Source organism: Artemia franciscana, chromosome 2 (assembly GCF_032884065.1).
Source record: "Artemia franciscana chromosome 2, ASM3288406v1, whole genome shotgun sequence".
NCBI lineage: Eukaryota > Metazoa > Arthropoda > Branchiopoda > Anostraca > Artemiidae > Artemia > Artemia franciscana.
The window spans coordinates 38,479,079-38,504,496 of record NC_088864.1 but is presented as its reverse complement, the minus strand read 5'-3'; the positions used below and the strand labels follow the sequence as shown (position 1 = coordinate 38,504,496).

The window sequence follows — 25,418 nt, the reverse complement described above, 5'->3', positions numbered from 1 at the left end:
TCGGGAAAATACTAGGTTTTTACCCACCCTCCGATCACCCTGAATCTTAAAAAGGGCATTAGAATATCTGATTTCAATTCAAATGGGCCCATTCTGGAGTTTTTTTCAATAATCCTTTCTGTATATGCCTTATATGCCCCCAGGGCCTAACTTACAACTCTTGCTCCGAGGGCTGCGGGGAGGGAGGTTATCGTGTTTGGGCAAATGGTGAGCGTGGGAGGGGGGCTAGTTGCCCTCCAATCACTTTTGACTATTAAAAAGGGCACTAGCCCTTTCAATATTCGATCGAATGAGCTCTTTTCGAAGTTTCTAAGACAAAAATGGTCATTCCAAAACTTCTATCAGATGTATTTTGGGAAAATACGAGGTTTGTGTGTGTGTGTGTGTGGCCATTTCAGAATTTCGATCAGGTACATTTCGGGAAAATACGAGGCGTGAGGGATATTCACTCTCCGATCACTCTGAATTTTAAAAAGGACACTCGAACTTTTGACTACCAATCCAATGAGCCTCCTATGAAGTTCATACGATCACCCTTTTTATATATACCTTATGTGCTGCCAGGGCATAACTTACAACCCTTTCCCTGAGGGCTGTTGGGAGTTTGTCATCCTCAAATGCATAATTTCCGGACCTTTCAACTTCGTTGAACAAAGTTGTTATCTCAAAAATTTTGGTTGAAAGCGTCTGGGAAAGTGTTAGGCGTGGGATGATACCTCCGATCACTTTCAACTATCAAAAAGGGCACTAGCCCTTTCAGTTTACAGTCGACTTAGCCCTTTTCGAAGTCTCTACGACAACTCCTTCGATACGGAGTGCCTTGGTCTAAAAAAAATAATACCTTTTGCCCATATTGCTCTTTATTTAGCTCTATTGCGCTGCCTTTGAAAGTGTTCAGGATCACTTGAAACCTTACTGATGCCGTTTAGACCGAACAAGATTATTTAGTGGCGGTTCATTTAGAGCTGAGGTGGTGGTAAGATCTGCATCTAACCACATTAAATTGTCGTTGATCGCCTGCTATACACCCTCAAACAATACGGATGACGCCATAAAAGATGATTTCTTCAAGAACCGTCAACCAGCAGTCAACTCGATGCCCCTCCATGACGTCAACCGTTTCACAGGAGATGAAAATGCTAAGACTGTCCCTGATAGATCCTACTTCCCTTAGTTAATTGGACACTTGGCAGCGGCAGACTTGGCCGTACAAACGAGAATGTTGCTCGACTTGTAACATTGTCACGGGGAACGATCTTCTGAACGGTTGTCTTCTTTCCGCATAAAAAGATCTATAAATATTCAAGGAACTCCTGATGGAACCAAAAATTGAATTGGTCATTCTCTGATTCGCTGGTAACGGAGAACAAACCTAAAAGACGCTCGCATTAACACCGGCGTCAGTCCAGATCATGAACTGAAAGCCGTCGTAATGAAATTGAAAATCAAGTCAGAATTTCGGAAACAGAAGATGTATACTCAGAATTGTTAATGGCGACTCATTGGTGCTAACTCGTAAGGATATTTTTCGAGTTGTTCCCTACACCATCATATCCGACAATTTTTTGTTGAGGCGAAGATTCTGAACAGGGTAGACATACTTAGGTTGACTTGAAAGGAGTGATTGTCACATCGTTGTTAATAGCTTCATATACATGTAAAAGAGAGTAAAATTTTCAGAATTTGCCATGTGGGACATTCAAAAATTTTCTAAGGAATTCAGTTCGGAAAACTGTACGATTCGCACCTTGTAAAGTATCAGGTAATATAGTGTTCCCAATTAAGATAATTTTAGTTTGGAACCTCCCTCATCCTTAATTTCTGTTTTTTTCCCTGGAAGTTAAAAATTTTGTAACATTTGGTAGCTAATATCTTACTTTTCTAGCGAACAAATTTTTTCACAACCTTGTATCTGAATTGGAGGAAAAATTGCAGACATGCGGGGGATAATCCAGAGATATTTTTTGTGTAGTTTCATGTACTTTTAGTATTCTAACGGCAAATGCTATTGTCAGCATTTTATTTTTTTTTACTAATCTTAAATAATGCTCAAGAAGAATATTTCAATCCTGTCAATTTCATCAGAGAACTATGCACTCTTCGTATTAGATTGTATTCATCAAACTCCATTTCAATCTCATTTCGGTAGAATATCCTCTTTTAACTTCCTTTTATTGTAGTTTTGTCCTTGACCAGCGCATTATAAGTAACCCCTACCAAGGGGCCAGTTTAATGGTATTTAAAAAGACTGAGATGTAGCATTTCAAAATCAATTTTGAAATTGCTGAACAAGATGTTGTCTAGTCATTGGTCAACATTGTATATCAGAGAGATTGACAACCAACGATATAGTTTATTTTTAAATTACATCACAAATAAAAAATTAATATAAACCTAAAAGAAAAATCTGAAAAGAATAGGAAATTCTGAATTTTCCCTTCTGGCATCGTTCAATTGAGGATTGAGAAAATGGATTAACACCTAGATTTGCTACCTCTTTTTTTCTGAAATAAAGTAACATATTTTAAAACTAAACAACATATATATATATATATATATATATATCTACAATTATCATATCAATCTAATAGGATATTCGAACCCCCTGCTAATCTCCTTATGTCCTATATATGCTCATGTAATGCTGTGTATTCAACTATGGGAATTGTTTACCCAGGCTATTAATGATAGTAATTAACAAGGGAACTCCTGTGGTTAAGTTAGTGGAATCCAGCTGCTGCTAGTTAATTACTTTGATGTAACATCAAGAAAAATAATGAAAGGTGAAAATAGTCTTTTAAGATCGATTGAACTTATAGCAATGAAAATGAACAATTAAGCATCTTTTTTTCACAATTTTGTGCTAACTATTTGAACACGGAACTTTAGATAATTAGATGATTTAGTATGAACTAAATAAAACAGAAACAAGGTTTTCTAAATTAAAGCAAAGAGCAAAATTAAAACCTAAAATTAACTTAAGTTAACCTCTACATGAAGAAGGCTATCCCTACTTAGCCTTCTGCTCTTTAAAAACTAAAACTTTATAGTGCTATACTGAAAGTATTTATAAGTGCAAACAAATGTGAAACTGATTATGTTTTAAAACATTCCATCTTCAAATATAAGCAGTTGCGCATGAATCAGCTCTTCCATTCTTGAGATATTGGGAAAAATACTTTTTATTCCATTCCAATTGCCACTCACTGGATAAGCTTTTTTTGTGTCGTTGTTATGTTGTTCTGCGCTTTAGTTTCATTAATAGATGGTGCTGGCAAAAGAATTATCGAGACAGGACTTCGAAACAGCGTACAACTCACTAGAATCAATCAAACAGTTCGTGGTAACGAACTGTAGTAAGGAGCGACCCGGCTCAATAGTAACCAAAACTCTAAAAAATGGAATTTTGATACCAATAGCTACATCAAAAGAATCGCATTTTAATGCTGGTTTTAAATATATAAGTTTCATCAAGTTTAGTCTTACCCATCAAAAGTTACGAGCCTGAGAAAATTTGCGTTATTTTAGAAAATAGGGGGAAACGCCCCCTAAAAGTCATAGAATCTTAACGAAAATCACACAATCAGATTCAGCGTATCAGAGAACCCTACTGTAGAAGTTTCGAGCTCCTATCTACAAAAATGTGGAATTTTGCATTTTTTGCCAGAAGGCAGATCACGGATGCGTGTTCTGGGTGATCGTATCGACCCAGTTGTCCTAGAATGTTGCAAGAGGGCTCATTCTAACGGAAATGAAAAGTTCTAGTGCCCTTTTTAAGTGACCCAAAAAATTGGAGGGCACCTAGGCCCCCTCCCACGCTAATTATTTTCCCAAAGTCAACGGATCAAAATTCTGAGATTGCCATTTTATTCAGCGTAGTCGAAAAACCTTATAACTATGTCTTTGGGGACGACTTACTCCCCCACAGTCCCCGTGGGAGGGGCAACAAGTTACAAACTTTGACCTGTGCTTACATATAGTAATGGTTATTGGGAAGTATACAGGCGTTTTCAGGAGGATTTTTTTGGTTTGGGGGAGGGGTTGAGAAGAGGAGGATATGCTGGGGGAACTTTCCTTAGAGAATTTGTAATGGGAGAAGAAAATTTCCATGAAGGGAGAGCAGGATATAGGCTACTAGCATTATTTAAAAAAAAACAATTAAAAAATAAAAGTGAAAAAGCTTTTTCAGCTGGAAGTAAGGAACAGCAATAAAACTTAAAACAAACAGAAATTATTACCCATATGAGGGGCTCACTTCCTTCTAATACCTCGCTCTTTACGCTAAAGTATTCTCAGTAATTTCAACTACTTATTCTACGGCTTTTGTGATTCAGGGGGTCATTCTTAATGAATTGGGATAAAATTTAAGCTTTAGTGTAAAGAGCGAGGTACTGACGATGGGGCGAATCCCCTCATATATGTAATAAAAACATGAGAATACGAAAGTTCTTTACGTAAGCTAATTTATAAGTTACGTAAATCTTTTACCAATAAAAAGATTCGTAAAAAATTAAAAGTTCTAGTTGCCTTTTTAATTAACAAAAAAATCGGGGGGCAACTAGGTTTCGCCCCCCGCTCTTTTTTTCTCAAAATCATTCGATCAAAATTATGAGAAAGCCATTAAGCCAAAAAAAAAATATGCAAATTTCGTTTTGATTATTCCTCTGCGGAGAGCCAAAATCAAAACATGCATTGATTCAAAAACGTTCAGAAATTAAATAAAAAAAACAAGTTTTTTTAACTGAAAGTAAGGAGCGACATTAAAACTTAAAACGCACAGAAATTACTTCGTATATGAAAGAGGCTGCTTCCTCATCAACGCCCCGCTCTTTACGCTAAAGTTTTTTACTGTTTTAAAAAGAAGAATTGAGAGAAAGAGTCAAACTTTAGCGTAAAGAGCGGGGCGTTGATGAGGAAGCAGCCTCTTTCATATACGAAGTAATTTCTGTGCGTTTTAAGTTTTAATGTCGCTCCTTACTTTCAGTTAAAAAAACTTGTTTTTTTTTATATAATTAAGATAAAACGGGTTATTTCTTCACCGGTTCCTTTTCGTCTTCTTACGAGCTACAGTAGAAAACAAAACTAACTTAAAAAAACACGCATCTGATTCAAAATTTCTCTTCTCAACTTAAAAATAATTTCTGTTTGAATAATACAAAAATTTCTTTTGGAGAACATATATCTCTGCAAAACTGAGCAATTTACCTACTCCTAAGAAAAGGAGTGGTAAAAGCTAGAAGCTAGAAATATGGTTGAAAAGTGAAAGGCAAGTGAGACGAGAACAATATGCAAACAACCGGATCGGAACACAGTTGTTGACTCTGAAAGCATAAGTAAAACAGAAAATCGTGCTCCACTTCAACAAACAGCCAGGGTCAATGAATTGCTTACATATATATATTTTTGTTTAGAATTTAACAGAAAAATATTCTATCTTTTTTAAATAAAAGAATTAAAGAAATCACTTTGACGCAAAACAATCGGTTTCATAAATCGTATAAAAACGAACCTGGAAACCGTATTTGGTAACGGTCCGAACTTGGGAACAGTCCATAAACCGTGTTTTGTTTGCAATATTTCTTTTCTCTGGCTTTTGGGATGTCTAAAAAAGAAACAAAAAATAAAGCAAAAAATCATATCGTAATGAGATAAAGTAGATCTGGATATGTTGTAGAACTCTCCTTCTGATTGAAGTAACATCAAAATATTTCTTTATGGATTTTTTCATGGTTTTGTCGTTTGTTTCTATATTTTCCCTTTTTCTTTTTTTTTTCAGTCATTGAAACCATTAAAAAAAAAAAATTGTGGGTATCTAAAATTAAAAATAGCATCGGGCACGTTACCATCATTCAAAACTAAAATAGGAAGACTTATTAAAAGTTTTCTTTTAGCAGGACTTTCTGTATTTTGTAATTCAAATTCTCAATGAAGTTAAAAAACATATTTTGCCTCGAGCTACGATTGCCAATTTTGGATGTATCATTAAACATTTTTTGCCGATCAGGATAGCGATGAATACATTTCTTTAACAATTTGCTCCCGGTTAGGCAACTTTTTCTTTATTTTCTCCTAGTATACGAAAGAGGCATGAAGGGACGCCGATATAACAGAATCGAAGAGGTCAAGAAATTCAAAGGAGGAGCTGTCAACCATTTCTCAGGATAGCTATATAAAATGTAATTCTCCAGCCCTTTGATCGCCTGCCTTCAAACACTTTGGTTAGCATTTAGTAGAGCCAATTGGAGAGGGGGGAAGGGGGCCTGTCTACCCTCTATTTGCCCCTCCTCCTAGATTCGGGAAAATATCTTTTTGGGGAGCATTTTTATCGAAAAATTTCTCATGGAAAGAATGGAAACACCACAAATTTGCCTCCTCCTTCTAGATACTGAAAAATAAGATTTACCTACTTCCTTAATTTTCCCACTGTAAACCTCCTGCTCGTTAAGATGTCTTGTTGTTATGTTTACCTTAAGGCCTGATCCTGAATTTTGTTGATTAGGTTTATCATCAACGCAGTTAATCTCTTCTAAACACTATCTCCCAGCAATTCGAGATACTTGGCAAAATCGAAGTCGATGTCACCCTTTTTTTAATGCTAAATAAGGTTTGTGATGTTATGTTTTATATTCACATGCCCGGAGGTCCTTTGTCACTATTCACCTCTTGGGCTTTGAGATTTAAACATATACTATTTTATGGTTTAGACAGTTTATCAACCTTGGTAATTTACCAAGATCGTGTTAGATAACCACAAAATTGAGATGTTACTTTGGGTAACCTTATCACAGTCATATGGAATTTGGTTTTTATTTGCTAACATTTCCTTTGACAAAATATACAGGAAAGGCATTTAAGCTCAGTAGCATGTTTTGCTTCTGTTTCCTTAGAGTTCAGTCATCTGGGATATCTTGATTATTTACGGAGATAATATTTGCTGTAGTACCACTGGGAATAAAGTTGTGACGGCAGTGGGAAAAAAGCCTCTAATAAGCTGATTCTCCAAAACGGAAATTAGATGAACATGCCAGCTTGCCGAAAGATTAAAGAATAAAAACTAGGAAAACATAGAAACGAAATTCACATAAATTTTGGTAAACACAAATAAACTGAACAATGTAACCAGTTTTTTAAAACTGAAAGTAATAAGTAACATTAAAACTTAAAACGAACAGAAATTATTCCGTATGTGAGGAGGGTTGCCCCTTCTTTAATCCTCACTCTTTACGCTAGAGTTTGAATTTTTGTCACATTTCTTTAAGGAAGACTGCTCAAGCACAATCTAATAGGAAACATTTTTAAAGAATTTTAGGACTTTAGCATAAAGAGTGAGGGTTGGTGAAGGGGCAACCCTCCTCATATACGGAATAATTTGTGTTCGTTTTAATTTTTAATGTTGCTACTTACTTTTAGTTCAAAAAACTTGTTCTGTTATTAAATTTTCGATTGTTTTTCAAAATTTGCAGAAAATCCCCCCTTCCCTGTCAGTGGAGGATCAAGGTGGGGGGCATTGGCCCCCCTCTAAAGTAGTGGTGGATTTGGGGTTGGAGTTCACCACTTACTCTGATTGGGGTTGGGACGATGTAACATTTTAAAATTATTTTGTTTTAGTTGGTTTTTAATAGTCTAGCTATTAATAAGTTTTGATTGTTAAGACTGTTTTTTTTTTTTTTTTTTTTTTTTTAAAACAAGTTTGAGACAAAGTTTCAGTTACTTCGTGTGGTCTCTGTTAGATTTTACTGATGATGCATACCGACTAAAAGTAGATAATTAAATTTATATTTATCAAGGGCATATGTCCGTATTATCACAAAAGCGAACCGGGAGGTGAAAATCTTCATTTCGTAATAACAAGGAGAGGAAACTTAAAATCCTAACTTCCCTAGGCTGTCAGAATGATATTTCAGAATCTTGTTGTCACAACGGGGCTGAAGAACTTAATATTTAAACTTCTTTTCACGGTAAAAGATTTGTTTTCGAGTCTTGTTATGGCACAGAGGTGAAAAAATTGATGTCATTACATTTTTGGCTGTCATAAATTTTGGACTTGATCTTTTGGCGAAGCGGGGTGGTTTTTACAACATTGATGTTTTTTATGGGATTTGTATAAGAGAAAGTAAATGCATCCGAAGTGAAAAGATGTTATAAATTTTAGGTTTTAGTTAGCAAACGGTGTCCACTTTACTGCCTAATTAAATTATTCTAGCTAAAGCTCTGCGTTATGTGACGTATCACCTTCTCTGTTCATCCTTAAACATTAAAATAAAGGCGAAACTCTTTATGAATATCTGAACTTTAATAAAGCTTTGTATAAGTATACACTTGAAACTAATTATACGAGTCGAAATACTCCTTCAAAGGTCGGAGTAATCATTTAAGAAAAACAGATTAAAAAAAAAATTGTAAAAGAAGGGAAATTATTACGTCTTTGTTTTTTTTATCCAGCCGGCATAGATGGGTCTCTGAATTCTCGGTTTGAATTTGTGGAATGGCATCGATTTTTTTTTTCAAATATTTACTAATAAAATGTTGAAAGAAAGTAGAAATTCACACCACTTGAGTTAACCACGGAAACGGAATGCAATTACAATACTACTTGAGAATGTCGCATCTTCTTCATACCAACCAGTCACAATATATAGCTATGTTTGTGTATAGGAAATTCATATGTTTGTCCATGAAACCGTATATACTGCTATATATACCGCAGAGCATTTTATGTTTATTTTGTTACCGTACATGACATCCTATAATATTTCTACGATTAGTTGTCTATAAATCAAAATTTTTACACGACAATTCTCTTATTTAAAGCTAAATTGAGCCGAATTTTAAATTTTTATTTTTTGGCTTAGCAGACATATCGAAATCTAAAAGTTTGAATTGAATGTCTGAAAATTTCAAGATTAAAAAAAATTAAATTAAAAATCTACCACAGCTTGAAACCCTGAGAATTTAACTCACCAATTTATACCTATCAGATACAAAAATAAAAAACACACAATTATTTGTTTTTTTAGGAGTATTTTGACTCATATATTTAGTTATATGCATCTTTATTAGAGCTCATATTTTTCTGACGATTTGGGTCTTTATTGGATTTTTTTTAGGATGAATAGAAGAGGGAATACTAATGAAGAGCTCTAAACTGACTGGACTCCAGAATGACGCATATAATAATGTATCTTAACCCTCATTTCCTACTCTTCATTACCGTCATAATTACTAAACAATGCCATATAGTGAGACGACAAGCTAAATAGTTTGATATATACAAATAGTCACAAAGAATGCATGACTCCAAAAGATTATTCGAGACCAATTTGTTTTTGATAAAACATAGCTTAACTCACTCGTTATAGTGGTCAGTTGTGCAAAGACTAAAAGTTATGCGGAAAATATTAAATATCATATTTCTTGTAGAAGGTGAACAGCTTTTTATTCTTTTTACGGCGGGGTGGCTTTTATAACTTACTATTTTTGTATCAACATTTTCACATCATTTTAATTTCAACAGATTTATATGAACTTCAATTCTCGCCAGATTTTAAATTAAATTAGACCTACGTTGCCTGGGCAACATGAAGTGTTGCGGCAACATTTGTCCGACTTCGCCGACTAAAGTGTTGCGAGAGCAACACTTTGATTTTGTTTCTTCGATACCGATCAGTAATCACATGATCAAAGGCTATTCCTCAGCGTTGAAAAATCAACAACTAAATAGTATCGAAAGAAGGGACTAAATTGACTTTGCAGCCAGTTGAACTTTATCCTTTTCAACCGTAGACATCGTGACGGATGAAAACTCGGAACAATTTCTTATATAATATAGTTGGTATTATAAAGCTATCCCTAACTTTTCATGATCAAAATACCATAGATGACATTCTGTTAATTATTATGAAACTATTTCATTGTTTTACATTCTCGTTTGTGCTTGTTTCTTCACTATCGGTTAAATGATGAAGTTGTCAGCCTATCGAAGTTTTTAAAACGGTATGTTCAAACAAGAACGCAATCAGTTATCACATGACCAAAGGCTATTCCTCAGCGTTAGAAAAAGCAACAACTACAAAATAATATCGAAAGAAGGGACTAAATTGACTTTGCAGCCAATTGAACTTTGTCCTTTTCAATTTTAGACATCGTGACGGATGAAAACTTGAAACAATATCTATATAATCTAGTTGGTATTATAAAGCTATCCGTAACTTTTCAGGGTTAAAATACCATAGGTGACACTAATTATTACAAAACTACCTCATTGTTTTACGTTATCGTTTGTACCCGTTGCGTAAACACTTAATTCCACCAGGTTTAAAGAGATCGAATACAATGTGCACCAATTTGCACAAATTTCTAGCCCACAGTGAACAGATTCTTACTTACAAGTCCCTCTCTCGTGATAGACATCAAGTTCAGCAGAAACAAATAAATGGGTACACCAACTAGCAAAAGTTGCAAACCCCTCATTGCTGAAGATGATTGTAGCCAACAGCCGATTATTACTTGCAAGTCCCCTACATGTCTTACCACTGGAACCAAATTGGTACACCGGTCTACACCAGAAACAAATAATAGGTACAGCAATTAGCAAAAGGGGCAAACCCCTCATTGCCGAAAATGATTATGAGCTAACAGCCGTTTCTCGCCCAAAGTGAACCGATTCTTACTTATAAGTCCCTCTCCCGTCATAGGCATCAAGTTCACCGGAAACAAATAAATGGGTATACCAACTAGCATAGTTGCAAATCCCTCATCGCTGAAGATGACTGTAGCCTAACAGCAGATTATTACTTACCAGTCTCCTACATGTCTTACCACTGAAACAAAATTTTACCATCAAATACACTGGAAACAAACAATAGATACACCAACTAGCAAAAATTGCTAACCCCTGCCGAAGGTGATTATTACCTAATGACTGACTGTTGCTTACAAGTCCTCTATATGTGTCACAATTCGTATTGGCCTAGATTTCGTTTCAGTATGTACCTTACTACTGAAGTTATCAACCCCTTTGACACTTTCAAATTGGCATATCTCATGAAGGAATTTTTTTTACCAAAAAATGGATGTCATATACTTTGATCAGCTCATTAAGAGCTATCGATTGCCGTCGAAAAAAAAAATTCTATCTGTCTTAGTTCAAAAGTTGATTTTTTTGCCGTAGGCCAACTTTCTAACGTCACCACTTAGAAAGGAGCAAAGGATAAGTTCCAATTTCCTTAGCAATGAGAGAACTTTTGAAGTTTATTAAGCACATCTGATACTATTTCTCTACCGCAATCCCAAGTCCAAAAAACCAAATGATAAACTCAGCTGAAATCACGAACAGAAATGGGTAGAAACAATATATGGCAGCACTTTCAGACCCGTGGGAAAATGCCACATTTTTGCTTCTGTAAGTTTTTCTATTTATCACTCAAAGAAGATATATTGGCTTTGGGGCCGGGTAACTGCCGCATATATTTAACACTTATAGATTTTAGTCCATCTTCAATTTGAAAATGGTGCCTGCCTGCTTGCCTGCTAGAACGGAGCTTTCCACTCGAAAGCAGAAACATGGTTTGATGAAACAAAAGCTTGGTTGCACAACTTCAGATAATCGTCTCTGACATAGGCTATATAACTCCACTTCACTTTGCACACCATAGGCTATGGCTAGTGGACAAGCAAAACCATCCTTTTTGGCCCCAGGCAGGAGTTCTGCGGAGCTTTCCAAAATGTAATGTCATATTCATTAATCCAGCCTGAGGTCCACACTTTCACAGGTTAAACCCTTACCAGTTTCCAGGAATAAGTTGAGATCGGCGGCATAGGAAAAAAAAAACGGGACAAAACCAAATTGTTGCGCTCGCAACACAATTGACGACCATCTCAATACAATCACCCCTGAGAAAACCAATAATAATCAACAACAACAAAAATAACAAATAAGCACGCACTCTTGATTTTTCTTCGGGCAAAAAATACAAAATTCTGCATTTTTTTATATAGGAGTTTGACACCGCTACATTAGGACTCTCCAATATGCTGAATCCGACGATGTGATTTTCATTAAGATCACTTAAACCTTAGGGGTGGTTCTCTCCTTTTTAGAAAATCGGGCCAATTGTTTTAGGCTTGTAACTTTAGATGGGTAAAATTAAATTTAATGAATATTATATATTTTGAATGAACATGAAAATCAATTCTTTTTATGTGCGTATTATATCAAATTTGTATTTGTAGAGTTCCGATTACTATTAGGCCGTGTTGCTTCTTACATACAGCTCGTTGTCATGAACTGTTCGAATATTTTTTGTTAAAGACCTGTTAATAAAACATGTTATTTGGCATCTGAACATAATATTCACTGATAATTAAACTCTATATTTTTCTAGATTGAATATGTTTCAGTCGGAGAATTTAGTAGGACGATGTAAAAAGTTACCTTTTTTTGCGATTTGATGTGCGAAAAAAGCATTGAAATAAGTAACGTACAAATAACAGTTCAAACAGGGATACATTCTTTTACAAGGCAGTGAAAAATTCTGGATATTTTGATCTCATATAATGCGATCGTCATAAGCAGATAAACTGTCGCTGTGTATATGATCGAAATATCCTGCATTTTAATAATTATTTTTCACTGTCTAATAAAAGGATATATCCCTATTTGTACTCTAATTTGTATGTCCCAGAAAGGCAGTACGGTCTTCAAAAATACCTATGAAATAATTAATAGATCCGTGAACAATAGAACATATTTGATGCTAATTTTGAACGTTCCAATTTTGTACGTTTTATACCACGCATTTTTATATTTATACATTTTTTATACCACGCAAGTTTTATACTAAAAGCTTATGCAACAATTTCTTGTGATTTCTCGAATTGAGATGACAGGGAAGGGCTCTTTAAAAAAACAAGAAAAGTTCGTCTATTCCTTTTGTTGTTAACTGCAGATAACAACATTCCTCAATAGAACGTAAAACGGTGAGGAGAACTGAAATACGGCTTTCTTTATAAAACAAGCCTAAAGCTTCCAGGGGATCGAAGATGATCGACGCCAGAATCCTATGTAAAGGAATAAAAACGTTAACAAACCGACCTGAATTACTCTTGATAACAAATGAGCTTGTCCAACTAGGTTGTGGCAGCCGGGCAAGCCAAAACAGTTGTGCTGGTAGTCCTCACAGATAATCATCTTGATAAAAAGGATGGTCATGTTAAACGCAAAGCTGTTGAGAAGCTGGTTCAGGAGTCTAATGGGAAACGTTATGAATTTTTCTGTGTTCCCTGTAAAGTCTATATCAATCACGCGTTACTTACACGTATAACATATTTATACGTGTTCAAAACTAATAAAGAAGGGTTGGGGAGAGTCAGGGACATTCCTATGAACCCTATTTTGGGCCTTCAATTGTAAAGACTGAAAGTCTTTGCATGATATATATTTTAATTAAACGTAACTGCCATTTGTGAAATAAAAACTTAATTTGTCTTGACATTGGACTTCCATGTTGCAACATAAGCCTCGGATTTGTAGTCAACAGGATCATGAACCATTAAATACTAATTTTGTGGAAAGTAAATATCTCTTGAGAACAGTGTCCCCAGTTTTCTTCTTCTTTTATTTATTTAGGACGTTCAAATTACAATCTTAATTGCTTTTGGTTATTCAGATTCAGTCATTTAAAATCAAACAGTTCCCTAAAAAATCAGTTGCGTGTTGAGTGTTGGAGAGGGCACAGCTTCAAGTGGGCCCACTGCTGGTCCTAAAATCACACTTATTAAAACCTTTGCGTCAATGTGATTTCAACGTGTAGTTATATATCCACCATTTTTTAAATATTAATCGAAGTTATTTCAATTGGGTTATGCATAGTGCAGCAATAGACTCATCTTGCTTTCATCGAGTTTAGAGAAACTGCTTTTGAAAATCGAACACAGGTTTCAAAATATTCACTGCGTGTTTTGATTTAGGACAATCGTAATGCAATTTTAATGATTTTCAATCACTGATTTTGAATCAATCCATAAATAATCCCTAAATCATTCCCTAGTTCCCCGAATGAATAATCCGTGAATGATAGAAGAGTAAAAGAGGTACGTCATGTCTAAATATGTGAAGTTGGGCTTAGGGGTCGAATGAATGATAATCAGTCCAGGCAGTCTTATTAGAACCTTCTGATGGCATTAATTGCCATCCTTGTGTGAATCTGATTTCCACAATGCACAACATATTCACTATTTGTGCAACATGTTTACGATTAGTTTGTTGGTGTCAATTATAAAAATTAGATCTGTTTTTCTGTGCTTTGCGAATTTTTACTTAAAAAAAATTGATTAAAAGGTTTGTATTTAATTTTGTGTGAAAAATAAAATCATGCAGTACTGCGTCTTTAATGTAAAGCCTGTGGTATTGTTCGAAACTACTTTGAGTTAGAAAAGTGTTTATATATGATACCAGGTCTTCACTGAAGGTAAAGAAAATACTAATGTCCATGCCCGCTCTGGATGCCCAACCACATCAAAAAACCAAACAAAAAATCAAGTGAATAAAATGTGAATTCAATCTAACTTGTGAATGTGAACAAAATTGTTACGGAGAATTGTTGAATCACCATTTGATAAGTTTTTTAAGGTATAGGCGTGCTGTTACAATCATTCTTTGCCCTTTCTTCTGATGCTTTAGGCTTAAAGATTTGGCAGCCAAGTGCACTCATAAGTGCTTAATTTGACTAAAAGCATTGTGGCATTGACATTGTTATTTGTTTGGTACTTACGTGTTATAGCGACTACACTCAAGAAGTGAATTTAGGTTAATCTTAATGAAATATACCAAAATATAATGAAAATAGAATACTTTAGTTACAAAATTATGGAAACTACAACAGAGAATTATGGAAAGCCCAGAACATATTATATTAAATACCCAACCTAACCACCTATTTATATTAATTATTTAGTTGAAATATGCCTGTATAGTACTTTATGTCGCTCAGACTAAACTTATTATCTCCGAGTGGACACAGAAAACTGGTCTCATTACAGATCAAGAACAAAGTGTGGTCGCTATGACACGAAAGTACGATTTGTTTTCAGACAAAAATGATACTTTTAACCGGCCTCAACCACTGTTTCACCAGGCGTGAACCTTTTAACATTTTCTTGTTCGAAGACTGAAAGGACACTTTTACTTTACAGTTGAGGAGACAAAGACTGCGCCGCTAAAAGAGTTCAAGGAAATACAAAAAAAAAATATTGGGAGTGGTTTTGAACATTTCAAAAAGCACCAGAGCAAGTGCGCTATGTTCGAGGGGGATTACTTCGAAGGAAAAAAAAATAGATACTGATGAATAAATTAATATATTTTTTTCTGAAAACAAAAATAACTTCCTTATTTGAACAAACCTTGTAGCTTTCTAGATAAACATTGAACACTATTATCGGAATATTTCTTAAAGTATTTCCATGTAGGAGTTTTAATTTTTTGGATGTGATACAACGATAAGGCATAAGAAAACGCCAAAAAACACGTAGACCTTTGTATAGTATGTAATGATTAAAAGTAAAGTCATATGAAAGTCCATAATCATTTAATCGACTGAAATATATGTTTGATGAGCTATGTATTCACTTAATATGGAATCGATGTACAGTACCGTGGTTATGATCAATTGGACTACGGATAATCAACGAAAAATCTAGCCAAACTGAAATTTTATGGTTTTTATCTGTTCAGTTGCTTTATTAATTTAAGTCAAAGTTTGAGTTAGACAAGATTTTGCTTCGTAGCGCTGTCCTGTTATCACTGCTTCTCATCTATGGAATTTACCACATTATGTCATGTTACAAATAATGGCTTAGTTCTTTTTTAATTTCATATTTCAGAATTTAGTCAATTATTTTCTTCTTTTTTTTTAAGTGGAAACGAATTACCTATAAGCCGAGCAACGAGAGTAATAGGCATGGCGTGAACAGCTCTTTTGCTGGTTTACTTGTTAACTAAGCGAAACAGTCAAAATGTCGAAAGCCTAAAGCTATGATTGGGAATAATTAGGAAATAAGATACTGGATAGGCCAACAAAGAACGCTACCCTCGTTTTTTTATATACTCTTGATATCTCCTACCTATTTTTTTTTTACAGTAATATCTCAGTCTATAATGAAAGAAATTGACTTGTTAGTGTTTAGCGTCTTAAATGACGCTTATTCGACAGTTTATTTAATCATCATTTTTCAGAACTCTTCGTGCTGGCTCATAGGCTTATAGATACGAATCCTCATTGCCATATCGCATGGTTCGCAGTGGGCTGTTATTACTACTTACTGGGTAAGTCAACTTTAAATCGGTTGTTTTTCGGTTCAGTATTCCATGTAATATCCATTTAAGACCTATTTTTTGTACATGAAGCGTACAAGTTTTAATGTAGAACAGAACTTTTTTGTTGATATATCAAAAAGCTAAGCAAAATTACGGTGTCAGATAAAATATATGCAGGACTTAAGCTTATTGATGATAGTAAATCAACTAATATCAGCACGGAGGTTAAACGGGCATTGTTTATTTTGTTTCTGGGTTCGATTATAGCTTAGAAATTACTTAAATAAATATTGATTGCTCTATACGTCCATGTTCAGAGTCATTTTTGGGGGTAATACAAATTCTTTGATATACTTACACAGTAAATTAGTTCAATTATTGTTATTTACAAAGTAACGAAACAACTTTTCAATCATGATGACTTTTAGTATCTTAACTAACCATTGACATCGGGTTTCTATTATTTTTTAAAAATAGAAACGAATAGAGACAGTTGGAAATAAAACAGAATGCCTGTTCTCGTTTCTTGTCCCATTTTTCAGAAAAACCAAAAAAAAAAAAAAAATGATTGAATACAGACAAATAGCCTGTTTCTCTGTTCCTTTGAAAATTTTGTAAAATCTGACAACAGTTGTTTTTAGGTGCAATTTAAATAAAAACTTTTCAACCAAAGAAGTATTTCAGAGAAGTTTTAAAAGCTTCATTAAACATAAGACGAATATAAAGAAAGTAAAATAGTAATTCAAGTGCAAGACGAACATAAAACTATCAATAAATAAATGAAAGCCAAAACAAACATGAATTATAATAAATGATCAACTCAAACTTAAAATAAACAGAAACTACTACAAAGAGTAATAGGGCTAATGCCCCTATGCCTTTTAAAAACCAGAATTTCATTTGTACTTTACTGAAAACGATTTTTATTTCAACTTCTGTTTTTTCGTTTGTCACAATACGCTAATCCTACCCTAATCATAATACCATAATAACCAAGATTAATGAAAACGACTCATGACTGTAGATTGAAAACTTAGTACATATTGACGTTCATTCCTTAAAGTCTCAACAATTTTGAGTTTGTCATTGTTATAAAAGAGAAGACGTTTTAAATGTATTTTGTTTTATTCAAAATGTTTTTTTGTGTTAAGTTACCTTTAAATTAGGTTAACTTATGTAAAGTTGATGCGTCAACTTAACCTAAATTAGTACAATTTAAAGGCAGTCTAATGCAACTTTTCCCTAATTTAGAACCAATTTAGCCAACCTGAGCTAATTACACCAAATATTAAGATAACTTAAGCAGTCCAACTTAATCCTAATGTAAACCTAACCTAATTCTTCTTGAAAGTCAAGGGAACAAAAATGAAAATATGTATATTCCCATGACAAAACGAAGAACCGTGAATGCTTAATGACAAAAAAAAAGAGAATTTTAAAACATATTGGAAAACTCTGAAATATTAAGAAGAAAAATGGAAATGTGTGTATTTTCTTGAAACAAATAGAAAAGTAAAAAAAAACTTAACGACATAATTCAACAAGATAAAAGTTCGCTCGACAAAAATTAAAAATTTGGGAAACCTCAACAACCAAAATTGAAAATATGTGTTATTTGTTTAGGAAAAAAGAAAAACATGTTTATTTCGTAGACAAAAATGAAAAACGTCAAAAAGTTAACGAGGAAAATTGAAAAACTGAAAACTTATGATAAAAAAAAAATTAAATTTCTTAAATTGCCAAAAGTATAATAAAAGCACTTTTGACTACAATAAACTGAAGGAGTTCTGCTACTTGGCAATTTCAGAGTCTTTTGATTGGTGACCGAGTAGAAAAAAATCATAAAGAACACTTTTGCATACAACAAACTCAGCTAGTAGGCTAATTCTGAGTGAATTAGCTGCTGATTGAGTATCAAAACATTGATAAAAGAACTTTTGACTACAATAAGCTAAGGAAGTTGATAAACTCCGAGTGTTTTTTTTCTGGCTGAGTACAACAAAAAATAAAAAAAGCACTTTGACTACAGCAAACTCAGCTACTTGGCGAATTTTGAGTCTTCTAATTTGTGACTGAGCATCAAAAATTAATAAAAGAGCACTTTTGCATCCCACAAACTTAGCTAGTAGGCAAATTCCGTGTGGTTTAGTCGTAAACTAAGCATCAAAAATATAATAAAAGCTATGTCTACTTCAACAAAATCAGATACATGGTAAATTCCGACTCTCTTAATTGGTGAATGAGTATCGAAAAATTAATAAAAAGCACTTTTGCATATTACAAATTCAGCTAGTAGGTAAATTTCGAGTGTCTTAGTTGCTGACTGAGCATAAAAAAGGCAATAATAAAACATACAATCTCACAGAGTCAGACATATAAACACGCAAATGACACATAAGCATGATGTTACGTTAGGTTACATCTAGGTTTTATTTTAAAGTTTTATTTATTTAAGGTTAGGTTAGCGTGACCTGCCACGCTTACCTGTTTAGTTTGTTGTAGTTGAAAGTGCTTTTTTAATTTTTGTGGATACTCTTCCAGCAGCTAAAGGACTTGAAATTTATCAATTCCCTCAATTTAATCTAGTCAAAAGTACTTTTATTAAATTTTTGATGCTCAACTAGCAACTAAGACACTCAGATTTTACATACTAGCTGAGTTTGTTCTAGGCCAAAGTGCTTTTTTATTAATTTTTGATAATCAGTCACCAATTAAAATACTCGGAATTTACCAAGTAACTGAGATTGTTGTTGTCAAAAGTGATTTTATTAATTTTTTCGGTATTCATTCAGCAACTAAAACGCTCAGAATTTATCAGCTACCTGAGTTTTTTTGCAGTCAATAGTTTTTTTATTAAAAGTTTGATACTCAGTCAGCAACTAAGACACTCAGAATTTACTTACTAGCTGAGTTTTTTGTTTACAAAACTGAATTTTATTTTTTTTGTTACCCAGTCACCAGTTAAAAGAGTCGGAATTCACCTAGTAGCTGAACTCCCTCAGTTTACTGAGGTTAAAAGTGCTTTTATTAAATTGTTTGTACTCAGCCAGTAACTAAGACTCAGAATTTACCTACTAGCTGAGTTTGTTCTATGCAAAATTGCTTTTTTATTAATTTTTTATGCTCAGTCACCAAATAAAAAACTAGGAATGTACCAAGTAGCTGAGTTTTTTTTTGTCAAAAGTGCTTTTTATTAATCTTTTGTTACTGAGATAGCAACTAAAACACTGGGAACTTTCACTCCCTCAGTTTATTAGAGTCAAAAGTGTTTTTTTTTTATTTTTGATGCTCATTCAGAGACTAAGACACTCGGAATTTACCTACTGCCAGAGTTTGCTCTATGCAAAAAAGCTTTTTTATTAATATTTTGTTAATCAGTTACCAATTAAAAGACTTTGAATTTACCAAGTAGCTGAGTTTGTTGTAGTCAAAAGTGCTTTGATTCATTCATTTTTGGTGCTCATCCAGCAACTAAAAGACTCAAAATTCATCAACTACATGAGTTCTTGGTAGTCAAAATTGCTTTTATTAATTATTTGGTACTCAGCTAGCAAGTAGGACATCCGTAATTTATCATGTACTTGAGTTTATTTTAGTCAAAAGTTATTTTATTAAATTTTTTATACTCTTTCAGTAACTAAGACACTCAGAATTTATCTGTTACCTGAGTTTGTTGTGTGCAAAAGTTCTTTTTTATTAATTTTTGAATAGTCATTCACCGATGAAAAGACTCGGAATTTATCATGCAGGTGGTATTGTCGTAGTCAAAGTCAAAAGTACTTCTTTTAAGTTTTTTATATTCAGGCAGCGAGTAAACACTTGGAATTTATCAACTACCTGAGTTTATTGTAGTCCAAAAAGCTTTTATTAAATTGTGATGCTCATTCAGCAATTAAGAAACTCCGAATTTAAGTACTTTTTGTTTTGTAAGATCGATGACCATGTAAAGTTGCATTACGAGTAAACCCTTTTTGACACACCTCACACTCATAAAGCTGCTCCTTTGTCTGAATTCTTTCCTGTGTATGCAAATTTAATACCTGACTAAACCTTTTTGATATACATTACACTTGTATGGGTTCTCGATTATCTGAATTCTTTGATGATCGTGCAAGTTTTGAAGTATGAGAAAACAGTTTGATTTACATACAGCACACTTGAATGGCTTACTGTATTGTGTGTATTCGTCGATGAGCATGCAAAGTGGCATTAAGAGTAAACTCTTTTTCATTTTTAATTTTTTTTTGTTATTTTTTTTTATTTTAAATTTGTGTTTTATTTTTCGTTGTTTTTTATTTTTAATTTTTTCATTTTTTTCAGATGAATTTTTTTATTTTTCATTATTTATTTTTTGGGAAGGGGGGGGGGGTAAAAAGTAGGAGGAGGGGGATTGGGGGACCTTGGAGGTTGGACTTGGATGACCCTAAGGTCCCTCAGGAAGTTGTGATATAAGCGCTCATTCCCATGAATATGATGATACATGCAGTTATACTTTGCCTATGCTAATATATGCTTTCAAGTAAAGTTCGATGCTATACCATAAAGTCTATTTGTCCAATTTGAAATCAAATAAAATGTTTTACTTAAGTGGTCATTCCTCTGATCACACCGATTCTACCATTCCATTTAAATTCATATAAACCGGTTTACTAAAGTGGTCATTTCTCTGAATAAAGTAATTCTGTTAGAACATTTAAATTCAAATAAACCGGTTTAATCAACTGGCCACTCCTCTTATTCAGTGAAGGTTGAATGTATCTTAGTCATACCGTGACAGGAATATGTAATGTTCTCATGGAAGTATGCAAAGTATGTTTTTGTTGTATTTTTCTAATGGGTGAGGTCCATGACCGGATCTAGTTGCTCGGTCAACCAGCTTTGCAAATTATATTCGCGTCGTTCTCCTTACGGCATCACTACTTGTCTTTAATCTTGTTCCATCGCATCTGATCATGTTCGATCATTCTTAGTCATGTTACTCAATGAGTATGGAAACCGGTTACTACACTATCTCAAATTAGACAAAAAGATAAAAAAAGGAGAAGACATTGTCTACCTCGTAAACCGGTTATTTTCTCAAAAGGAATTCTCTGAATATTTTAACATGAGGGGAATCCTCTCATGCATGGGATGGAATAAATCTTGCGACATCATAAAACCAACAAAAATACTTCAACAGAAAACGAATGAAAAATCACAAAAAATTCAACATATAGCACCATAGTCTTTTTTTTAAGGCGAAGTATTAACTGTTTGCATTCTTAAGTCCGAAAAAAAATATATAGCATAATTCTCCGTTACGGAAAAAAAATTTAAGTTCCAAATAATTTTTTTTAAAGAAGAATTTTTTTTCCAAATTTGGAACAGAAACATTGAGTTTTAAAGTTAAGAATAGGTAAATAACTATTCGTTGGGAATTTTTTAGTTGCAGATAGAAGGGTTAAACGGTTATAGAGTTAAAAGGGTTAAGTAGGTTAAAGAGCTGAAAGGGTTAAATACGCTAAGAGTTGCAAGCGGTAAATGGCTTAAAGGGTTGAAAGGGTTAAAGGCGGGTAAAACCCCCTTTTCCTGCGTTCTTCGATTACTTAGACGGAACCCCTTTATAATTTTCCCATGTCATGGGAAAAGGTGTCTTAATTGCTGTTTAATTACAGTAGTCATGGAAATTAAATAGTTTTCAAAATAAAACAAGTGCCTTAGATGAGGCGTAGCCTGAAAGTCACACCTACTTAAATACTATTTTAATTGACAAACAATTTGGCATGAATAAATGTTATCATAATAAACACCTGTGTAGGGTAAGACTAGTTTCACATGTTGATAGAAATATATTAACATCTTGGAAACATTAAGCAATACGTGAAGAAATGTACAATGTTAAGTCGAAGGTAGTGAAAACGGCTTTAAACCCTTTGGTAACTACTTACGCAACAAAAGAATCCATCTATGTAAAACTATGATTCAAATTATGTAAAACTCTTTAGGTATAATGCTACCTATCCTGAGCTACTGATAAACAAAATATGGGATTCAGTGCCTGAGAACAGTGAGATGGTGGTGTCAACCTAACGATGAAAGTTCAATTTTTTTTTTTGAGAAAGATGGTTGATACTTTTATTTTTACCAGGAGTACTTTTAATGAGCCACTGGTTTTAAAATATCGGGATTGGCTCATTCAAATAGAAATATAGCAAGAGTGATAGCGCCACAGTTAAGTGCCAAGCAAAACAAAAATCTTGGGAATAAATATTCGATAATACTATAAAACAAAAACCTGAGACAGCCAGTCTGGTTAGAGCTATCGAAAAGCTATGTATGAAGACTCCTGGCCTCAAAGGCTATGTGGCTATGTCGTCGGGCAATCTTAGCTTGTACGATGCATTTACTAAATGTCTATGTACTAAATTCTGTGTATTATTGCCCTTTGATGTCTGTCCTGTTTGGCTTCCTAATTATTTACGCTTTGCTACTTGCTTCTTTCAAGGTAAATCTGATGTCTCTAGGCGGTTTTTGGAGAAATCTACGTATGTTGAGCCAAATTTTGGCTTAGCAATGCTTGTACAGGGTCACAGTTTTGCCTCAGATGGCCATCATGATCAGGCAATGGCTTCCTATTTTAAAGCAGCTAAACTAATACCAAAGTAAGTGCTTCTGTTTCTTGATATAAATCCTCTAAAGCCATACATCGTTCTTAATGTGCACCGTATTTGTTCGAAAGTTTTTTTTTTATTTCTTAGGTTTTTTTTAAGTGCTAAAATGTAATTTGACGTTAGATATTTATTTAAGTGTTTTTTTAAAGAATGTAGATAAAGCTCAGAAAAGGGATATGCCATAAACACTAAACATTAAAAAGTTAACTTGTTACTAAACACGTCCTGGTGTATTTCAGCATATGTTGAATATTGAAGTCAAACTTAAAACGAACAAAAATCAATACTAACAAGAGTTTGACTACTGGCCCCTTCCCACTCTCCTAACCGTAAAATTCTAAAGTCTATTGTGTCATTTGCGCTTCACTATAAAACGAGTTAAATTGGAATATTGTTTTTATATATACATTGAGAAGTAAAAGTTAAAAGATACAGTGAAATAAAATATTGAATTTCTGAGTTTTCAACAATTAATATCATTATATATATATATATCAATTATTCAGTTTTTTCTTTAATAGTTCTTTCATAGGACTGTTCAAGATACATAAATTTCAATAAAGTACAAATGACACAATAAACCTAAGGCTTATGGTTTGGGGAGGGGGAAGGAGCAGAAGCCCAATTCCTGCCTGTAGTATTTTATTTTCGTTTTACGATTTATTTATCCATTTATATTAGTGTCTTATATGTATATGTTTGCCATTATTATTTATTTAATATCTATTCGTTTTGGATTTCTTTTATTCTTTAATAGCAGTTTCTGATCGTTTTGACTTTGAACTATTATAGGGATTAATTTCTGCTGGTCTTAAGTTTGATATTGCTCTTTACTTTTCTGTGAAATACTTCTTCCCCGGAAAGCTTTTTTAAACAAATTACATAAATAGGATATCTGCTCATTCAGATTTTTCACTTGAAGGGGTACAGGGAGTCCCCCAAAAATTTCACCCACCGAGGCTAAATTCGGCCGGGACATAAAAAAAAAACTAAAAGAAACTTGCACTATTTTTCCAATGCTTCATCCTTGAAGATTCGTCATTTGACGAAGATTTGGTACCAAACCCGCTCCTCCGTAGCGGGCTTGGAACCAAATGTTTGGTATCCTCAAACGCATCAGAAGCAAATAATAGGTACACATAATAGGTATTGGAGAAAGATGCCAATACCTAATCACCAAAGATGACTGTGGCATAAGAAGGGATTTAAAAAATATATATTGACTTTGCAGCCAGATAAATCTTATTCTTTGAAATCGTTGGCATCTTTACGGATTAAAATATTTGATATCGTCTTCTAGAGCCTTATAAGTACTATGTATCCATCCCTAACTTTTCAGGATCATATTGCTGCAGCTACTCTTTACTGTAATATTTACGAAACTACGTCACTGTGATGTAGCTTTTCATGATAATATTGCTGGAGTTACTCTTTACTGTAATATTTACGAAACTACGTCATTGTGATGTAGCTTTATTTACAATCACTACGTAATTGACAAATTTCCTTAGTCTCAGCCTAAAAGGTATATCAGGATCTAATAATAGGTACATAAACTATGGAAAGTTGCTGGCCACTCATAGACAAAGATGACCACGGTCAAGCAGCCGAATGTTACTTTCGAGTCTCTAAATTGTCTCAGACTTGTAATTCGAATTCTTTCTTTCAGTTTGTGCATTAAAACTAAATTTGTTGACCCCTTGAAACGTTTTAAATGGTACAACTTATGAAACAGCTCAAAACCTGCAATATAACCATATCGAACCTTTGGTACTATATAGCTGTTTTCTGTTTTGAATTCAATTTTCCGAATTCTTTTCACGAACCAAAAGCTGAACTAATTTGCAGAAGTCTCTAACCCCTTAACCAGGAATATGACCATGCTCAAATAGCCTCCGTAGTGGACATAATACAGAACTTTTAATATCCTCAAGTATGTTGGAAGCAAATAATAGGCAACTAGCAAAAGATGTCTACTCCTCATTGAAAAGATGACCAAGATGACCAATTGATCAACGTTGACAAAAAAAAATCTATCTGTCTTGGTTCAAAAGTTATTTTTCTTGTCGGGTTCCAACTTTATGATATAAGCACTTAGAAACTAGCAAAGGGAAAGTTCCAATTTCTTGGGCGATGGGTAACCATTACACATCTTAAACACTCTTTGGTTTTAATCCAGCTTCAATTTCAAACTGGTATCAGTCTTCTTGCCTGCTAGAACGGGGCTTGCCAGTCCAAGGCTGAAACATGACTCGATGGAACGCAAAGTTGGCTATATAACTTCGCATAGTTCTCTCTGACAGAGACCAGAAAACTCTATTTCAACTTACACATTGAAGGCTCTTGCATCATTGACAGCGGAATCCATCCTTTTTGGCCCCTGACAAGAATATACGCAGCTTTCCAAAATGTTAATGTCATATTCATCAATCCAGGCTGAGGTCCACACTTTTCAT

At 33.9% G+C, this 25,418-nt stretch overlaps 1 protein-coding gene across 2 annotated transcripts in view; it reads left to right on the top strand.

Moving 5' to 3' along the window:
- The window catches only part of LOC136041322 (cell division cycle protein 16 homolog), a 122,475-nt gene that overhangs the window by 50,578 nt on the left and 46,479 nt on the right, over positions 1-25,418 (top strand). For both annotated transcript variants that reach the window (XM_065725956.1, XM_065725951.1), the window contains exons 7-8: positions 16,232-16,321; positions 22,797-22,953. In XM_065725956.1, the coding sequence (XP_065582028.1) occupies positions 16,232-16,321; positions 22,797-22,953 (247 nt within the window). The remainder of the gene's footprint in view (positions 1-16,231; positions 16,322-22,796; positions 22,954-25,418) is intronic.